The sequence below is a fragment of the Topomyia yanbarensis genome, chromosome 2, assembly GCF_030247195.1.
Source record: "Topomyia yanbarensis strain Yona2022 chromosome 2, ASM3024719v1, whole genome shotgun sequence".
NCBI classification, from domain to species: Eukaryota; Metazoa; Arthropoda; class Insecta; order Diptera; family Culicidae; genus Topomyia; species Topomyia yanbarensis.
In genome coordinates, this window is record NC_080671.1 from 198,449,073 (window position 1) to 198,468,428 (window position 19,356).

Consider the following 19,356-nt stretch of genomic DNA (forward strand, 5'->3'; position numbering starts at 1 on the left):
TCTCTTAAACGCATGCAACAACACATTCGTTTTGGTAATACTGATAATAACAGTAGAAAGGAATGGAAAAGCAGTGCACGAAACGAGCGAGAGGATAATTTAAATTTTTGTTCCGTGTGCAAGCTACTTCTTTCCACCCAACGTATTATGTTGCTTGTTGAAAATTTGTTACACACCTTAAAATAAAAGTTTCAGTTTAACTCTCACTAGAACACAATTGATTGGTCCTGAAAAGAACCGTTGCTTTTATTGTAATTTACGCCCACTCCCACAAACCGACCAAGTAGGCATCACTGGCTTCATTACGGCTGAGTTTTGTAAGCGTAGCTCGACTTTGAAGTAATACACAACCTTACGAACCAGACGCTGGAATGTTAGCCAGCGGATTAGTTGCTCCGTTGCCCTTTAGTTGGGGCGAAATACTAGCATGGCGACAGTTCCTGATCGGTAGTTGGTTGCGATGGGCCACCAGTAGCTGGGGCACTTTTGCGGACCGTCATCATCGCCAACTGCTTTCCTCCGGTGGACTGGCTGCTTGCTAGTGCTTGAACGAATACGAATGATGAGAAAAACCGACCGACCAATATTCATATATGAAAACACGAGAAAGCACTACTATCGCTCTCCCGCTCGTTTTCGTGCCATTCCTGTGCCTTTCCTTTCCGTTCGGCTACCAATACTAGCATAACCAAAACAAATATTCTGTCTTTCCATCGCCTTCAATCTAGTGGCCAGTGCTAGCAAACTTGCATGTTCAGTTTTTCAATAACAACATTCCAACAATATTTTCAAAGAATGTTGCAGATTTGAAAAGAAGGAAGGAGAAGATTTTCACAAATTTAAATTCTTTTGTTTTATTTGTTAGCGCTGATAAAGGCTATTTAGTTTGCTACTAGCAAGGAGCTGCACAAACAAATCGATTTATGCAGTTAATCAACGGAGGCTGCCAAAAAGTTCGAATAAAAGCATGCGACTAGTGTACTTTGCATGTTCTATATTTTATCAATACTAGAGAGGATCAATAAAATAATTCAAATTGTTATAGCGACATGCAATTGTGGCAACACTGGCCATGAGATGGTGGTGGAACACGCACATTCGTTTTAGTTATGATGGTAGTAGCAGCAGAAAGGAATGGAAAAGCAGTGCACGAAAACGAGCGAGAGGATAATTTTAATTCTCTTTCTTTCTTTCCACACATCGTATTTCTTATATTGCTTTCTGAAAATTATTTGTTATACACCATAAAATGTAAATTTCAGTTTAACTCTTATTAGAACACAATTAATTGGTCCTGTAAAGAACCGTTTATTGTTTTATTGCGGGAACATAATTCAGACGCACTCCCCGCGGACACGGTGAGCTAGAAAGCACTATTTTGCATTCTCGAACAAACCGACCAAGTAGGCATCGTTGGCTTCTCGGGGCATCATTACGACTGAGCTTTGTAAGCGTAGCTCGACTTTGCAGTCCTGCACAATCTCACGACCCAGACGCTGGAACGATAGCCTACTCTGTTGCCCTTTAGTTGGGGCGAAATTCTTGCAGGGCGACAGTTCCGATGAGTCACCAGTAGCTGGGGCACTTTTTCCGTCCGTCGCTATTGCCAACTGCTTTCCTTCGGTGGACTGGCTGCTTGCTAGTGCTTGAACGAATACGAATGATGAGAAAAACCGAACGACCAATATTCATATACGAGAAAGCACTACTATCGCTCTCTCGCTCGTTTTCGTGCCATTCCTGCGCCTTTCCTTTCCGTTCGGCTACCAATACTAGCATAACCAAAACGAATATTCTGTCTTTCCATCGCCTTCAATCTAGTGGCCAGTGCTAGCAAACTTGCATGTTCAGTTTTTCAATAACAACATTCAAACAATATTTTCAAAGAATGTTGCAGATTTGAAAAGAAGGAAGGAAAAGATTTTCACAAATTTAAATTCTTTCGTGTTATTTGTTAGCGCTGATAAAGGCTATTTAGTTTGCTACTAGCAAGGAGCTGCACAAACAAATCGATTTATGCAGTTAATCAACGGAGGCTGCCAAAAAGTTCGAATAAAAGCATGCGACTAGTGTACTTTGCACGTTCTATATTTTATCAATACTAGAGAGGATCAATAAAATAATTCAAATTGTAATAGCGACATGCAATTGTGGCAACACTGGTCATGAGATGGTGGGCGAACACGCACATTCGTTTTAGTTATGATGGTAGTAGCAGCAGAAAGGAATGGAAAAGCAGTGCACGAAAACGAGCGAGAGGATAATTTTAATTCTCTTTCTTTCTTTCCACACATCGTATTTCTTATATTGCTTTCTGAAAATTATTTGTTATACACCATAAAATGTAAATTTCAGTTTAACTCTTATTAGAACACAATTAATTGGTCCTGTAAAGAACCGTTTATTGTTTTATTGCGGGAGCATAATTCAGACGCACTCCCCGCGGACACGGTGAGCTAGAAAGCACTATTTTGCATTCTCGAACAAACCGATCAAGTAGGCATCGTTGGCTTCTCGGGGCATCATTACGACTGAGCTTTGTAAGCGTAGCTCGACTTTGCAGTCCTGCACAATCTCACGACCCAGACGCTGGAACGATAGCCTACTCTGTTGCCCTTTAGTTGGGGCGAAATTCTTGCAGGGCGACAGTTCCTGATCGGGTTGCGATGAGTCACCAGTAGCTGGGGCACTTTTTCCGCCGTCGTCATCGCCGACTGCTTTTCTTCGGTGGACTGGCTGCTTGCTAGTGCTTGAACGAATACGAATGATGAGAAAAACCGACCGACAGATATTTATATAATCGCGCTAATATGCACTACTATCGCTTTCTCCCTCGTTCTCGTGCCGTGCATGAGCCTTTCCTTTCCGTCCGGCTTCTAATGGCCTAACCAAAGGAATATGCCGTCTTTCCCCCACCAAGTGCTCTCGTCAAGCAACCCAATGCGAATAACCATACGAACAAACATGTAATGGACCTATATATAAACTTTTCATTATTTTATTGTTCGGTTGGTCTACCATAACGACGGCTCTGTGCGGGATGGGCTGAAAATTTTCACTTTTCCGAGTCGTTTTCGAAAGATTTTTCAAAACACATTTTTTTGTTATTAGTACATGTTATACATACTTCAAATTTTAATACAGCATAGAGGAACATATTTGCAACAAATTGGCCTAAAAATCAAATCATTCTGTTAAGTATGATAAAAGTTATTAACGTTCAAAATCTGACGCGGCGCCGCAGCCGATATTTTGAAACGGGACCCCTATATTGAAACCTTAAATGTATTCTACATTAAAAAGTAACGCTCATGTCTATTAAACAACATGTTTCATAGCTACATAACGGGGAACTATTGATATGGGGGAACGCACTCTTCTACCATCTGAGCCGTACGCTGGAAAAGCATCAGTTTCACGGTCTGCGCGATTATTCAAGAACACACGCGAATATGTGAACACACGGTTTTAAAATCGAATTCATATACGCAAAGTTACAAACACGCGACGAATGCGTTAACGGAGCCTTTTGCGATTAGCCACGCACACCTACACCCACGATCTCGCAAACGTGGAAATACCTCGGTGAACTTTTTAACATTTATTAACTTATTACGCTGTCTCAAGCCTGAAGCTACAAACGCACGTATTCGTGCGATTATGAATCGGTCACGTCTGGAAGTTCATTCTCTCGATCCTAGTAGCCTAGGTCCATGCCTTCAGTTGGACCGATAAACACATGGTGCTAATATCCAATAGACAATACGTGCACTTAAAATTAAGTATCAGATGCACGCTTTGCGTAAGCATTCAACAACACACGCGAATATGCGAATGACCACATGGTTAGAAAATAGAATTTATTCACGCGAATTTATATACACGCTAGAACACGTGGCATATAAACGCCTACGCGATGGAAAACGTTAATATACAGACGCTCTAGTCCTTTGCGATAATACACAAAGCCGAACATGCAAACGCAATCATCCACGCACAACTACGTCTAAGATTTCGCCAACACAAATACGCCTCGATGATTTAATGAGCGCTATAGCACTTATAATCAGACCAACGCGCTCTCAAACGCGAACCCAAAAGCGCTCGTTCCCACGCGACCATGAAATTCCTACGCTTGCACTTCTGAACCGCACACTCAATATCACAATCAGAATCACGGCTCGCTGCAATTGACCTTAAGCAGTCTTTTAGTGGCTGACATTTCCCGTCTAATCTGCAGTTCAGGGATCCTAAGAGGGAGTCCGCGAAAAATTGTTAAGTGTGTCCCCATATTGAAAACAAAGACTTAGTCCAAGGTTGAATATTGTACCACTCCGATAATAAAATTTAATTATTTCGCATAAAAAATTATTACGCTCATCTACATAAAATGTTCACACTTATGCTAGTTCTCCGAATAAGACGAAATATTGTAAGGTCTGGAAACTTAAAAACGATTTCCTCTATTAATAAATGTTTCGGATTGGAAACAGAGCAACGAGTGTTGCGTGAACATCCGTTCATTCTAACACGAGATGTCATTCTTGATAGTTCGCTAGAAGCGACTACATTAATATCGAAAAAAATATTTATGTGGTGCTTCGATCGAACCAAAAAGTCTTTGTAGACAGTACCAGTGAACTGCCGAAAAAGAGGTTAACTGTATCGGTAAAAAAACTACTTATTGCAACTATTTATTTTTAAGGTAAATCTCATGGAGTATTTCACCGGCACAGTTACCCTCACTTTTTTACAGCACACTACTACCGTTACGCTAGAAGCGAATTGCGCTCTATTTGCACATCAACGTATGATCAGAATTGACTTGTATCATTATTTAGATTTTGGAAATGTGCATACTTTTTATAAACAAATTATATCTCTTGTGATTTTAAATAAAATAAATAATTGTTTGTAAGAGATGGTTTTCACGGATATATGATGTAGATCATTCTGTCCAATTAATTTTATATTCATATCACGTGTTTTTGCAAAACCTACGTACAAAATAACACAACATACTCATTTTTTGAAAGTCGAATTGTCAAATCTACCATGCAATATAATTACGGCCGCGAGAAAATATAAATATTGAAATTTTTGTTCAAATCGAAAAAGAATTGTTTTTGTTATTTTGAATCGAACTGTCCACTGTCGCGGAATCAATATGTTTATAAAAAATTGGGTGCTTCTCGATTCCAACTTTCGTTTATTTAGCGCAATAGTCACCTCACAGTTTGTTGCGTGATAAGTTGCAAAGCAAATTTCTGATTTTAGGGAAATCTCTTATCGCAAACAGAAATTAATGGTGTTGCCATGTAATAAACGGTTCTACTCGCGGTATAACTGCACGGGTATTTATTTTCTTCTTTCACATTTTCCACAAGGCACTTCCACGCCGTATCTTGATTCATTACACCAATCACCAATGAATCAATTGCGCACAAATTGATTAATATTTCTTTGTCTACTTCTCCATTTCATCCACAGCTGTTATAGTATCAATTTACGAAGAGCCAGTGCAGCCTCAGCAAGCGGCATCTATAGTCGAAAAGCTTGGAGATTATCTAATTACTTGTGGTTATTAGAAGAGGTAAACTTTCATACTGCTTTTTTATAATTTAAACTTTAGAAACACACTTGAATAAAAAATAAAAAAAAACGATAAAAATGAGAAACACATGATACAGTATAAGCTTACTGCTATAGGATTGAAGTGAACGAAGAAAACTAAAAACAGTGGCAAAATGCTAATTGTAAGAATGAGATCGAGAGAAAAGGAGATTCCGTTTTTCTTCCTTTGCAAAGTCAATATTTATAAGTTCCCTTGCTAGTTTTTTTGTTTTTCTTTTGTTTCCAGTAGATTGAAAATAATTTCGGCCTCTAGAGAAAGGACATTTTCTGCTCTGTACTTTTGTTGGATTAGTGATTCTTTTTTCCTTTTCGTCCTATAATAAGTAGCTGTTTGTATTTGATTTTGTTTTTCGCCTTGCGTATTGTTGAACGGACGGGGGAAAATACAAGAAATGTCACGGTTTGATTTTCTATTTTGTTTTTCTTCTCTCTTTTATGTGCAGCCCACGGCAGGCAGTGTGAACGTATATTTTGTATTTGTGTAAAATCGTTTCCGTATGATAAGAAAATGTAATTTGTATTAGCTCATAACAATTCGTAATACATCTCTCTTCGAATTGGTGATAGCATCGAAGAACAGAAAGAAGACATTGCAATGGATAGGGCGAAGAAAATAGACAAGTTCAAGAAGGAAACGTAATAACAAAATTGAACACTTGTATGTAACAGAGGAACTTCTTTCACACTCTTCGATGGCACGCGAGATGAAATAAAGTCATAGGATACGAGCATGAGGCATGTGGGTTGTAATGTCGAAACTAGACGGACAAGAAAATGTGTAAAACAAAATGTGAATGGTTTAAGGTTCAATCATAGACCATTTTGGTGGCAAAAAGGAAGAAATAAAACGCATAACTTACTCTACTATTATTATCATCCGTAATTGTATTCATTATTCAGAGGAAACCGCTGAGATACGAAACAGATTTCGATCATTGATTTGCTAAACAAAAACGTTTTCTTTGTCGGACAGCATAAACAAAAGCATAATATGAGATAAACAAGCAAAGCACTATGATAAGGATAATACAATGATAATAATAAAAAAACAGAAAAGGATAACAGCGAAATCATAAATGAAAAACAATGTGTGTGATTTACTACTAATTTAACGATAAGGGAAACAAATGAAAAATTAAAGAGTTTTACGTCTCTTTATTTTTTTTATAAATTATTGTAGATGTTTTGTGATTATAATTTATTCTTACTTTATAATCGAAAGAAACGTGCTGATGGTTTTGTATTTTCCCTAAAATTCTTCCAGTCTTCATAAAAAAACTCTAGCACTCCTATTTCGTTCATTTTCTGTCTACTCATTGAGCTACCTTTCATGAATGTCCTTTCCGTAAAAGAAAGAAATAAAGAAACAAAACAGAAAATCAAATAATTTTTATAATTTTATAAATACGAAAGAAAGCCTTGAGCAGGCGAATGGTACCGGTAAACTACATTTTTTCCGATTCATTTACATTTGCACAAGCCGTACAGCCCGCTACAGCGACGCATCACTACTGCTCTTGCCAGAACGGTAGCCGAACCTAGTACACTTTTCCGCAAAGCAATATACATTTTTGTTTTGCTGCTGTACTCAAACTGCTCGGTGAGAGTGTGGCGTGTTTAGTCCTTAAAAGACAAAAGGATGATCCCGAATAGGAGTTCCTGTCTTACCTTTAAAACCTCTCCTGATTTCCCCCAGCTATGGCGGACCTGGCCTATGACGGCAGAAAACACCAGGAACTCGGCGGAATACTGGTTTTCGGAAGAAGAAACACTACTTAAATATTTTACTTCAAGTCGACTCAGCTACTCAGACTAGACTGACTGCTAGCTGCTGATATTTATTTCAGATCGCTATCGAGTATTGATAGCGTTATGTATCGTTATGCTTCTTCTCTAGACAAGTAATTCTTACACTGAAAGAAAAGCTTTCTACTGAAACTGTTATACATTACAGCTCTTCCCTTTTTAATAGGAGTTAGTACTCTAACTAATCTATCAATTCAAAATTTAAAGACAACTTCAGATCGGCATTTGCCGGAAAAAGGAATAATTCATTGGTCTATTCTACTGACCTTTCCTATTCAAAACTTAAATTCAAATTCTATTTATAAATGAAATCTTGATCGGCCTTCGCCCTCCTCTTACGTTTTGATCGCCTTGGATCGACAATCGCCATCCTCCTACGTTTCGATTGCCTTGGACTGACAATCGCCGACTCCCCTGCATCTCCTTTTCGCTTTCTACTTTTCAAGTCGATTTCCGGGAATCCCAAAAATGGCTCATCGTCGTTTTCTTGGTCCATATTTACAGTCGGGATGCCAATCGAAACCTTAACATTTGGTCGCACGAACCTATCCGTGTCGACCGTCCTGAGTTGCGTTCGATGTGCCATAAAGGTTGCGCTTCCAACTGCAACCTGAAATGTATTAAGAGAGTACTTTTTAATAAAATTGGCTTTCAACCAACGGAACTGATTTTGGGGGTTGTGGTTCTTATACCAAACCACATCTCCCGCTATCAGTTTATCCAAAGGATCGTTTTTAGTATCATTCCACATTGAATTGTTAGCTTTAGCATCATTCGGGACTGTTTGTGTTAGTAAGTTTTGCTTATAATGCTTCCTTGGATGTAAAAGGTCCAATAAAGTTTTTGGTAAGTATGAGAAAATCTTCTCCGATGGAAATTTACCATCCTCCGTCATGCAGTTATTCCTATAATTAATTAAAAATATATTTATGAGGTATTCTAATTCCAATTTCGCAAACTCTGGCTCTAATAAAAACTTCTTTAAAACCTCCTTCACTGTCCTAACTAGTCTTTCCGCCTGCCCATTACTAGGGGGATTATAAGGTGGACTTTTCAAAACTTTTATTCCTTGTTTCTCAAGAAAATCAACAAAACTATATGAATTAAAAGGCGGACCACCATCCGATACCAGCACGTCTGGTAACCCAAAACGAGCAAAGAAGGTGGTCAACTTTCTTAATACCTTAGCACAATCCGTGCCCCTTTTCATCCATTCTACTTCCACCCACTTTGAGAAGCTATCCACAATCAATAAAAAGGTATGAGATGAAAAATGAAAAAAATCTATGTGTATTCTGCTGAAAGGCTTTATAGTAGGTGTCCATTTAGACTCGATCTTAGGTTTATGTACAATTGCCATACTGTTGCAAATATCACAACTCGCCACATATTTTTCTATGTCTGAATTTATCCCGAACCAATACACCAGTCTTCTAGCTAGTTGCTTCATTTTTACCATACCTGCATGGTTGGTATGTAAGAGTTTCAAAGTTCCGCCTTGCAATTGCTGTGGTATTACTACTCTGTCTTGGTATAATAAACACTCGTCAACTATTTCCAAATCATGCTGATTAGAAAATACGTTTACAAATCGTTTACCTAGTTTTTCTGGCCAACCATTCCGCATGTACTTGATTATTTCCTGTAGGAACTCGTCATTTTTTGTCATATTAGCAATTGTTACCGCATCAATCGGAATTTCTTTCCCAAAATTTATGCTTCTTATCAAATTTTCATCCAATTCTGCAGGGACCGCTTCTTCTAATGGGAAACGCGAACAGAAATCCGCATTGCCCATTTTGGAAGAAGGCCTGTATTGAATTTCAAAATCATAAATTGACAATTCCAAAATAAATCTTTGTAACCTTGTGACATAAATCGAGTTTTTACCCGCCTTTCCAAAAATTCCCACTAATGGTTTGTGATCCGTAAAAACCGTAAACTTTTTCCCATACAGGAACTTATGAAAATTCTTTATTGTGCACACTAAAGCAAGGGCTTCTAAATGGAGAATAGGATAGTTTTTCTGTGCTGAATTCAAAGAAAAGGAAGTAAAACATATAGGCTTTTCTTCACCATCGATGTTGTGGGCCATAACTCCCCCCAGTCCATATCCTGATGCGTCTGTTACAATTATAATGGGCTTGAAAGGGTCAAAAAATTCTAAAATTCTTGCATTTATTAGCAAATTTTTGCTCTCCTGGAACGCTCTCTCACAGTTTTCATTCCAATCAAATTTTATATTAGTTTTCAACAAATTGTATAAACGGTATAAACTAGAAGACAATCTGGGTAAAAATTTATTATAGTAGTTGATCAAACCTAAAAATGATTTGAGTTCTGTCACATTTCGCGGTACATTTGCTTTCTGTATTGTCAATATTTTATCTGGGCAAGGCGATAACCCTTTGTCGCTAATAATATGTCCCAAATAAGGTAATTTCGTAACGAAAAATTTGCATTTCTCCCAGTTAACTTTTATATTTACAGAGGACAACCTCTCCAATACCAATTCCAGTTTTTTCTTGCATTCCTCAAGGTTCTTACCCGCAATCAAAACATCGTCTAAATAGCAGCAAACATTTTCAATTCCATTAAGAACTTGGTCCATTACTTGTTGAAATATTGAAGCGCTAGATGAAGCTCCCTGTGGTAATCTGTTGTATGTATATAAACCCTTTAATGTGTTTATAACCATAAATTTTCTAGATCTATTTGAAAGTGATAGTTGGGTGTAGGCCCCTTCTAGATCTAAAGAGCAAAACACTTTGCATCCCGCCAGACCAGCGAACAAATCCTGAACAGTCGGCAAAGGATACGTATTAGGGATAATCAATTTATTTACGGATACTTTGCAGTCAATTACCAGTCGTATTTCGTTATTTTTCTTCATTACTATAACCACCGGAGAAGCCCATTCACTCGTTTTCACCGGTGTTATAACTTTTTCTTTTTCCAACTTGCTCAAATATTCGGAGACTTTATCCCTCAATCTGTAGGGTACATCGTAAGCTTTTCGAAAAATAGGATTTTCGTCCTTCATAACTAGATCTGCTTCAAAACCTTTGATTGGCTTTGAGAAGTCTTTGATAAACACATTCCTAAATTTTTCTCTTAAGGCTGCAGCAATTTCGCTGCCATGACTGTCAATAACATTGTGAATTTTTTCGTTACCCGAAAAATATTGTCTCCAATCAGAGAAAAAAATATCCAACCAAGTTCGACCAAACAAAGGAATAAAATTGTTATCGCAATCCAAAACCAACAGTTTGAGTTTAGCCTGTTTACCCTTGAATTTCACACAGACATGTGCCTCCCCTTCGATTTTCAGTTTATCCCCATTAACCACAATCAATGTTTTTAAACTTTTAGAAAGCGGATTATTAATGCTTGAATAATATTGGTTTTTGCTCATAACTGAAACAGAAGAGCCACTATCCATTTCCATTTGAATAATTCTTTGTTCGATTTCGACATTGACTATGCAAGGGTTATTTATGCTATTGATAGAAGAAAGTTGCATGCAAAAAATGTCACCTGTATCGCGATCTTCCTCATCGCTCTCCGAATTATCTGCTCGCATCCTGCTAAAAATCTCGCTCAAACCCGGGTCCTGGCTGGGTCCTGCTTGCTCCCCTTCATCCACAAATCTTACCGCACCGCGCTGAGTGTTCTTAAGCTTGAAGCATTTTCTCTTAATGTGCCCTTTGACACCACAAAAATCACAAATCATTTGCGAGTAATCGGGTCGCTTTCTGTCCTCTTTATCATGCCGCACCGCTGGATTGAATCGACTTTCCTTATTGTACGGATATTTATTTTTATAACTATATCCCAATCTACTCTTCACGTTACTTCTCGGAGCTTCGTACCGCTGTCCATTGGCAGGGTAATTGTACTTTCTTGCTGACTCGTAAACGTTTTGAAGTTTATTGAATTGAGACCCGTAACTGTTCGCAGTATTATGGGAAGCGATTCTATCCTGGTCATTCGGTACGTGTACCGCAAAGCTCTTGGCGTTCGTATCTGCCATCTCCCAGGTTGTCAAAAACCGTTCGGTTGCTTCGAGAGATGTCATATTTTCGTTTATTAATTTTTTACGCAATCCATTATCCCGTATACCCGAAATGATTCTATCTATAATAGCGGCCTCTTTGAAGCTACCAAAAGAGCAAAACTCAGCTTGTAGCTTCAAAGCTAATACGAAATCCTCCAAAGATTCATTCGTTTGCTGTGCTCTATTATTAAATTTCAAGCGTTGTATCAAATCAGATTCTGTTTTATCAAAACGAGCTCTCAATTTCGATATAATATCCGTAAAGGTTGTTGTATTTAAATTACCATTAGGATAGATTAACTTTAACTCAGTGTACACGGCTGGCCCAGACAAGGCAATGAAATGTGCCTTTTTGTCATTCTCCGGTACCTTATTCACGATAAAGAAATAATCTAAACGTTCCGCCCATTCCGTAAAAGAACATCCTTTACGGAAAGGTTCGATCGTTATGCTCATTTGAGCCATTGAAAATCAATAAATATAGTAAAATAAAAATCAAACGAAAAAGGAAACTAATAAAAATTTCAAAAAAAATTCAATAAAAATACAACGAAATAAGTGATTTGTAATTGTAAATAATATGCACTAAGTCAAAATTTAAGAAAATAATCACCGCTCACCTTTATTACTCCCTTTGCTTTATAATAGTACCATTAGCCAGTTAGCCGCAATGCTTTATCTGTAGAGCCCGTTCAATGTGCTTCTGGAACCAGTCTCGGAAAACTGTCTTTTTGTTCACCCTTTGGCGACTTCCTATTATTGCGCTGATTGTTGAACCTTTATTTTAAATAAAAGAAAAAAAACACTCTTAATAAAATGGGATATCACAAATATCGCTTTGTCTATAAAACAAAAGAATTGAGAAAACCACGCTTCTGCACAAAATGGCTTTCTTTGTTTTATTTTATGAAAAAAAAATTAAAATAACTTTTTTTTTTTTTTTAACCACCCTACTTACGACGTTTATCAATGCACTAGATTGTGCAATCACCGAGGAGTCTGTATAGAACACGCTTTATTTCTACACAAAAGAAATGAAACAAAAGAATGTCCCTCGTGGACAAAATTTGTAGTTTTAACGTTTTTTTCTTATTTGGCTATTAAGGCCATAGAATACTAACGCACTTCTTATCTTGTTTTTCTCGTCGCCACTGTTTAGTCCTTAAAAGACAAAAGGATGATCCCGAATAGGAGTTCCTGTCTTACCTTTAAAACCTCTCCTGATTTCCCCCAGCTATGGCGGACCTGGCCTATGACGGCAGAAAACACCAGGAACTCGGCGGAATACTGGTTTTCGGAAGAAGAAACACTACTTAAATATTTTACTTCAAGTCGACTCAGCTACTCAGACTAGACTGACTGCTAGCTGCTGATATTTATTTCAGATCGCTATCGAGTATTGATAGCGTTATGTATCGTTATGCTTCTTCTCTAGACAAGTAATTCTTACACTGAAAGAAAAGCTTTCTACTGAAACTGTTATACATTACATGGCGTAGTAAAGTTTGCTCTCTCGCGTTGTACATTTTTCTCTGCATAGTCGAAGGGAGAGGCCCGCGCACGAAAGCGTTGATGCCGATCGTGGTGTAAATGAACTGCATTTATTGTCTTCGTTTGTGAATAAAAATATTAAATAGATTAAGAATATTAAAAAGTGTAAAATAAGAAAAGAGAAGCTGTACCGCTCGCGTCTGGTGGCTGTACTGGGGACAGCATTTTTGTCATGATACTGCTTTGCACACATGCTGGCGTACAGCGCTGGGCGTCCTGCATTAGCGAACGACGGCAGCGTCATATGAGAAAGGAGAATGTAGGCAGAAATATTACAGCCGTACAAAAGGTAGGCATTTTACATCCTTGGCCTTGAGCAATGGACCTGTAAATTTATAAGTATTCTATTTCGATCATTGAGATACATAATCTATTTTTGCAGAACACCTCTTAATGACTGCTATCTGTGAAAATTAGCTACATTCATATTCTGACAGTGCACGGCATCCAAGTAGTTGTAAAATATTAAGCACTTCCATTCCAGTTTTCTAGTACCAGATTTGAACCCGAATATTTTGTTTGATGGTAATCCGAACTCGACATACATGTACTGAAAAGAAATCAATCGTACCACAACCCGCTCCCGGATTAAAATAACAATATTTAAACCCCATACTCGATCCGAATCCGATATGCCACAAATAAATATGTCACGGTCCTAAATCATCCCAGCATATGTTGAAATCTCACAATAAGTGAGCATTAAATACTACATATTGATTTCAGCGTAACTTTATTTGGTTTGTTAGAGAGAAGTTGTATTTCTAGTTTTCGAATCACATCGAGTAGCTTAGGGGCCGTTCATATATCACGGAGACATAAAAGCCCTTTTTTTCTCCTCTCCCTCCAAGTATGGATAATTGCTGTACCCCTGTCCTATCATTTCTGAACATTTCTTAAAAGCAAGATTAATATTTGTAGATAAAGCTTTGGGACGTTTTAATTAGTTGTTGTATTATGAAGGCACATATCTTTGCCTATAAGATCTTGAAACCTGGGCATTTTTGACGAAAATAGCATAAGTTTCAGTAATAACTTTTGAACTTTGGATTTAGAAGCGAAATTTTATTTGACTTTCGTTTTTTCTGGTATATTCATAGACAAGTGTTTTTCAACCGGGGTGAATTCACCCCCAGGGGTACGGCAGATGGTGAAATATGGCAGGTAAGTTTCAACTTGTTTTCCTAATATTTTCCTCGAATTATTAACTCTGTAATATAGAGACAATAATTAGATGAAAATATTAGAAAAAACACGTCGAAATTTACCAGGCATTATTCACCATCTGCCGTACCCTTTGGTATGAATTCACCTCCGGTTGAAAAACACTGTTATAGACGATTTGAATCAGCGGTCCACGCGATCATTCAAGAAAAAAGGGGAATATGTGAATTACTATGGTCACGGTCATACTATCGAATTTATACATACGAAGTTACATACACGCTAGCATACGCGACAAACACAACACGTTCACATGCAAACGTTTGAGCTCTTCGCAATCATCCACGCACATCTACGCCCGCGATTTCACAAACATAACGCTCCGGTGAACGTTTTGGCACTTACGGTCTCAAGGACGAACCTTCAAACGCCCCGTATTCGTGCGATCATGAGTCGGTCACGTCCGGAAGTCCCTACCCTTGAACCTAGCAGCCTACCTTAAGTTGGACCAATCTAAAAAAATATTCACGCTCATGTTCACTACATAACACGTTCAATGACGATAAGACCCAGGACTCTAATGGAATGCACTGTCTCGATGCTAGATCTGAATTCTTCACTGAGAATTGAGTATCAGATTTGCGGTCTGCTCGAGCTAAATCATTTAAGAAAATACGCTAATATGCGAATGGCCAAACGGTTATAAAACCATTCACGCAAAGTCTCATACAGGCTAGCCCACGCGATTGAACACGTTAACATACAAACGTTCAAGCGCTTCGCGATGATACTCAAAGGCAATTGCGATAAGCCATGCACAACTACTCCCATGTATTCACAAGCACAAAACACCCTAATGATTAAGTGAACGATAGCACTTACAATCTGATCCAGCCGGTCTCAAGCGCAAACAAATGAACGATCGCTCCCACGCGATCGTACAGTCTCTACGTCCGAACATCCATACCTCACACTCAATATCACACTCAGAAACTCTACCCGCTGCAATTGGCCATAAGCAGTGTTTTAGTGGGTGACATTTCCCGTCTCGCTTACAATTGTAGTGAGTGATTTTGACAACAAGTGCCACCCACAAACAAGCAATAACGTTAGAGATAAAGACTACGCCTTCAGCGAAGTTATGTCAAACGTATGATCTAGAATTATCGGACACAATACAGTGAAGACCTGATTTTATCAGCCCCCCATTTTTTCAGGTATTTACCCGATTTTGTCAGGCCTTATAAAGAAATTTATGAGCACTAGCGGATGAGCCACGTCAAATTCGAGTAAACACTTTTTGCAGCGTATATTTCTTGTCTTAAAGATGCAAAATATGCAAAAGTAAAAAATCAAGATAATCAATAAGGGAAATTTATACAAAATAATCAGAAAGGATTATAGAGTTACATCTAGGGGCTATAGAAGAATATTTTAGCAGCTTCGGTTAATTAAAAAGAAAGTAAAAAAAATGTGTACCGATTTTGTCGATATTGTCAGCCTAAAATAAACAAAAGGGGGAAATTCGAATCCTTTTTATGAAATTAAGCAACAAAACATCGGAAAAGTCCACTATAATGTCATGAGTAGGGGGCAGGGGTACATAAAAAATAAAAAAAATCCTTCCTTTCACGCTATCATAACAATTTCTCAATATTATGCGTTTGGTGGTTGCAACATAATAAATATATCCAAGTCAGAGGCGACGCGTCGGTACGTTCAACCTGTTCACTGAACAGGTAGGAACAATCAGACGACCCAAAACCAATTTTGCGTTAACATTACAGCAGTAGTATGTAAACAATTTTTAATGAAAGTAATAATCTCCGAAGCTTGAAGTTCGATAATTTGATCTGAACGATAAATCAACCTAGCGTCTCCAGCAGTGCTTTCCTATGACTGGTTCAACCAGAAACATGCACGCATCTCGTACTCTCACCGCATGATCTAGAGGGAGCAGTTGCATGAGCGACGGCTGGAATAGCAGCGTGAGTGTCACGGGCGAGGCTCTTTCTATTCTCTTTTGCTCCGGTTCAAATCAAATATTGAACCAGCGTGCATTGCTGCGATGTACATATGGGCGTTGGAGCTGTGTGCAAAACGAGAGCGCTTTATAATTTTCGAACAACTTGCGCCGTGCATTCATAGCTGTTGGTCGAACGCTTTTTTTTTCTTGGGTAGCCTAACAAGATGTTTCTGCTCCTGAGACATACTAGTTTCAAGCGCGTATGTATTTGGTTGGTTCAACTATAATAATGAACCGTCAACTTTTGCGTCAAAGAAATCGCTTGATCTTTGCATTCACATGCTAGAAATATATCTACTGAATGTGTAAAACAGATAAACTCAAATCAGGGGTTGTTCTAATCATGAACGCGTGGATGTTAAATGCCTGTTTGCTACGATAATTTACGAGGAGAATACAACATTCAAATTTCTATCAAATTTGAAGGAATTAAGGTATTTTCTTAAACCGGTTGACAAATGTTTCAATCTATCTTAAACAGAAGGACGAATAATTCTCGGTGCATAGACAATAAGATTCTACATTGCAAGTTAATTCAAATCATGTAACGATATATAAGCAGTGCTACGAAAATTCAAAATCAGCTACCTATTTCTGCTTGCATTTACTGAAACCGACATTCAGATTTAACGCCTCCCTCATTCATTCACTTTCCAACTGACTGAAATTTCATGCAGAATCGAACGCTTGAGTGCAGAGGAAATATAAATTCATTCACCAATCAAAGCATTCATTTGTTATTATGTCGACAGTTTGAAGGCAGAAGTTACCATCTTCTACATTTTCTAGCATAAGTGAACTGCGTAATCTATATCCGGTGCACTTTTGCTCAATAATCCCTCTCAGAGCTAGCATAGAAATAAAATTCACTTTGCTTCTGAAATCGAACATGTCCGTACCTGAAAGCGCTGCGTCGGGAGAACGAATGACGATGGAAACGAATAAAAAAATTCATTCATCGCAGCGGGCATGAATTGAATTTCGTTTTCTTTCAAGTTCATGCAGCGATGTCAATTTTTTTGAGCTCTGTATAGGGTAAATGTACTATAATTCGCCCCCCTAAAACATTTGTTTGCGGGAAAACTTTAAATTTCAACAATTTTGAATTGCTCTAACTAATTTTATTTTATCGTTCTCATCACGTATCATATAGTATCCAATAATCCTGAATAAAAGTGATTTAAAACATTAAATTAACGAAAAAATAACAATATTCTAAATCAAGATGTGTTTCAATTTTCGTCCCCCTAAATTTAATCTTCGCCCCCCTCTTGCTCTATTCTTCGCCCCCGTGCGCCCACGCACAATTTCACGACTTCTATCATGCTACAATATCACAGAATTGGTAATAGTGAAAAGATTAGACAAATCCAGATTATATTTTCAAAAACTAACTATCAAACAAATAATACGTTAACTTACAAGCTCTTGTATTTATAGTCTTGTTATGTTGTGTTGTGTTGCGAAACGAGCGAGAAGCACTCCAAGTCCGTTCGTTCGCGAGCGTGTACGAATAGCACTGCCCATGATCGCATATTTGTCCCTTCTTCTATGGGATTTCCTATCTTTATGGGACTGATTTGCGGTCATGTGCAGAGCATGCCTAGCGCTCTTCATCGTTCGCGACCGGGTGAAGCAAAATCTCGAGCGGGAATCCTCGCAAGAAACCCAAGCTTTCATCTAGTATGTAAGGCATATCCAGGAAGCTTTTCTCGCAAAGTCTCGTGTGCTTTGTTATCTCGCAAGCGAGAAATGCGTTGAAGAGCACACGCGAGTGTGGATGCACGAAGACCATGGACTACTAATGGCATATTCGTTTTGGACAGTGCACTACACCGGTGTAGTTGGTGTTACACCCATTCAAACTTGGGTGTAATCAGTCTATCTCTTTCTTTGCACTTCACCGGTGTAGCACCAAGAAAACACGAAAACGCCATAAGTGTTCTCGATATTTCGCGCGAACAAGGAAGGCGATGTACGCGCCAACGAACGAGAATAGCAAAAACGAACAAACCATTCGTTAACCAAATAGCATTACTAGAAAAATACTCTAAATGCTAGAAAAATCAAGACACCCAAGGCTTCTCACTACATTTTCGTAACTGCACAGGATTAAAAATTTATTTGCCTCCGGTTTTGCAGCAGATGCAATGGATACATAAATTAATATGTCAAGCATATGTTTTAAAAATCATTTTGGAATTATCAACTGATATTCTTTGTGTAAATCATGAATGAAACAGATATATTTTTTGGTAGTTGACTTGGAGCAACAATTCCATTTTCTTTCAAATATTTCGAATATGCCCAAAATGACTACAGATGCTTACTTAAATTAAAAGGATATATGTGTAGATACGAAACAATAACTATTCTTTAGTCTTTCTTATCGTTATACGCAAAACTACTCCATGTGCAATGGAATACCCAATACACATGAGACAATTATACGTAGAGTGGCAGTATAAGTTCTTAAGAATGTTTTTCCAAATTATTATAAATATCCAAGTAGTAGAACCAACATTATAGCGTATTTCATTATTCCGTAATGAGGTCTCGTGCATATACTAGAAACTTTGCACGTGATTATCTCGAAATCATGTTTTTCCAAAAAACGTCTTTGCTGTGACTACGATTGCCGAAAATGTTTTCAACCGATGTCTCTTAGACAAAACGCGCTTTTGTGGAAATGGTTATAACTTCGACAATTAGGGTGGATGTACCAATAGTCGCATACTCAAGGAAAACTTTTGCTAAAAATCGATGAATAGACCTATGGGCAATGTTAAAACATTAAACGAAAGCTTTTTAATCCCTACTTCATAGGAAAAATATAAAGATTGTTTAATAACCAATTTATGTATTCAAAACCGCTTGTACCACTATAGGAACACATGTACCAATAGCGGTGTAATCGCTAATTTCTGGTCCTATTGTTGCAAATCCCATTGATTTCTTATGGGACTTGCAACTATAGGTACACTATGTCAACTATAGGTGCAAGGAAGCACCTATTCAAAGAACATCAATTTTTTAAAAGTTTTTTTAGCAAATTTCAAGGATACCAGTTTTATTGTCGCATAATTTTAGTGCGATGAATCGATAAAAAATATTTGTT

General features: G+C 37.9%; 1 protein-coding gene across 3 annotated transcripts in view; it reads left to right on the forward strand.

Moving 5' to 3' along the window:
* Nucleotides 1-6,799, forward strand: part of LOC131682631 (profilin) — a 45,137-nt gene extending 38,338 nt beyond the window's left edge. For 2 of the 3 annotated variants that reach the window (XM_058964282.1, XM_058964283.1), the window contains one exon: nt 5,491-6,799. In XM_058964282.1, the coding sequence (XP_058820265.1) occupies nt 5,491-5,588 (98 nt within the window). In that variant the 3' untranslated portion in view covers nt 5,589-6,799. The remainder of the gene's footprint in view (nt 1-5,490) is intronic. The other variant, XM_058964284.1, reaches the window with a different exon arrangement.
* Nucleotides 6,800-19,356: the final 12,557 nt, after the last annotated feature.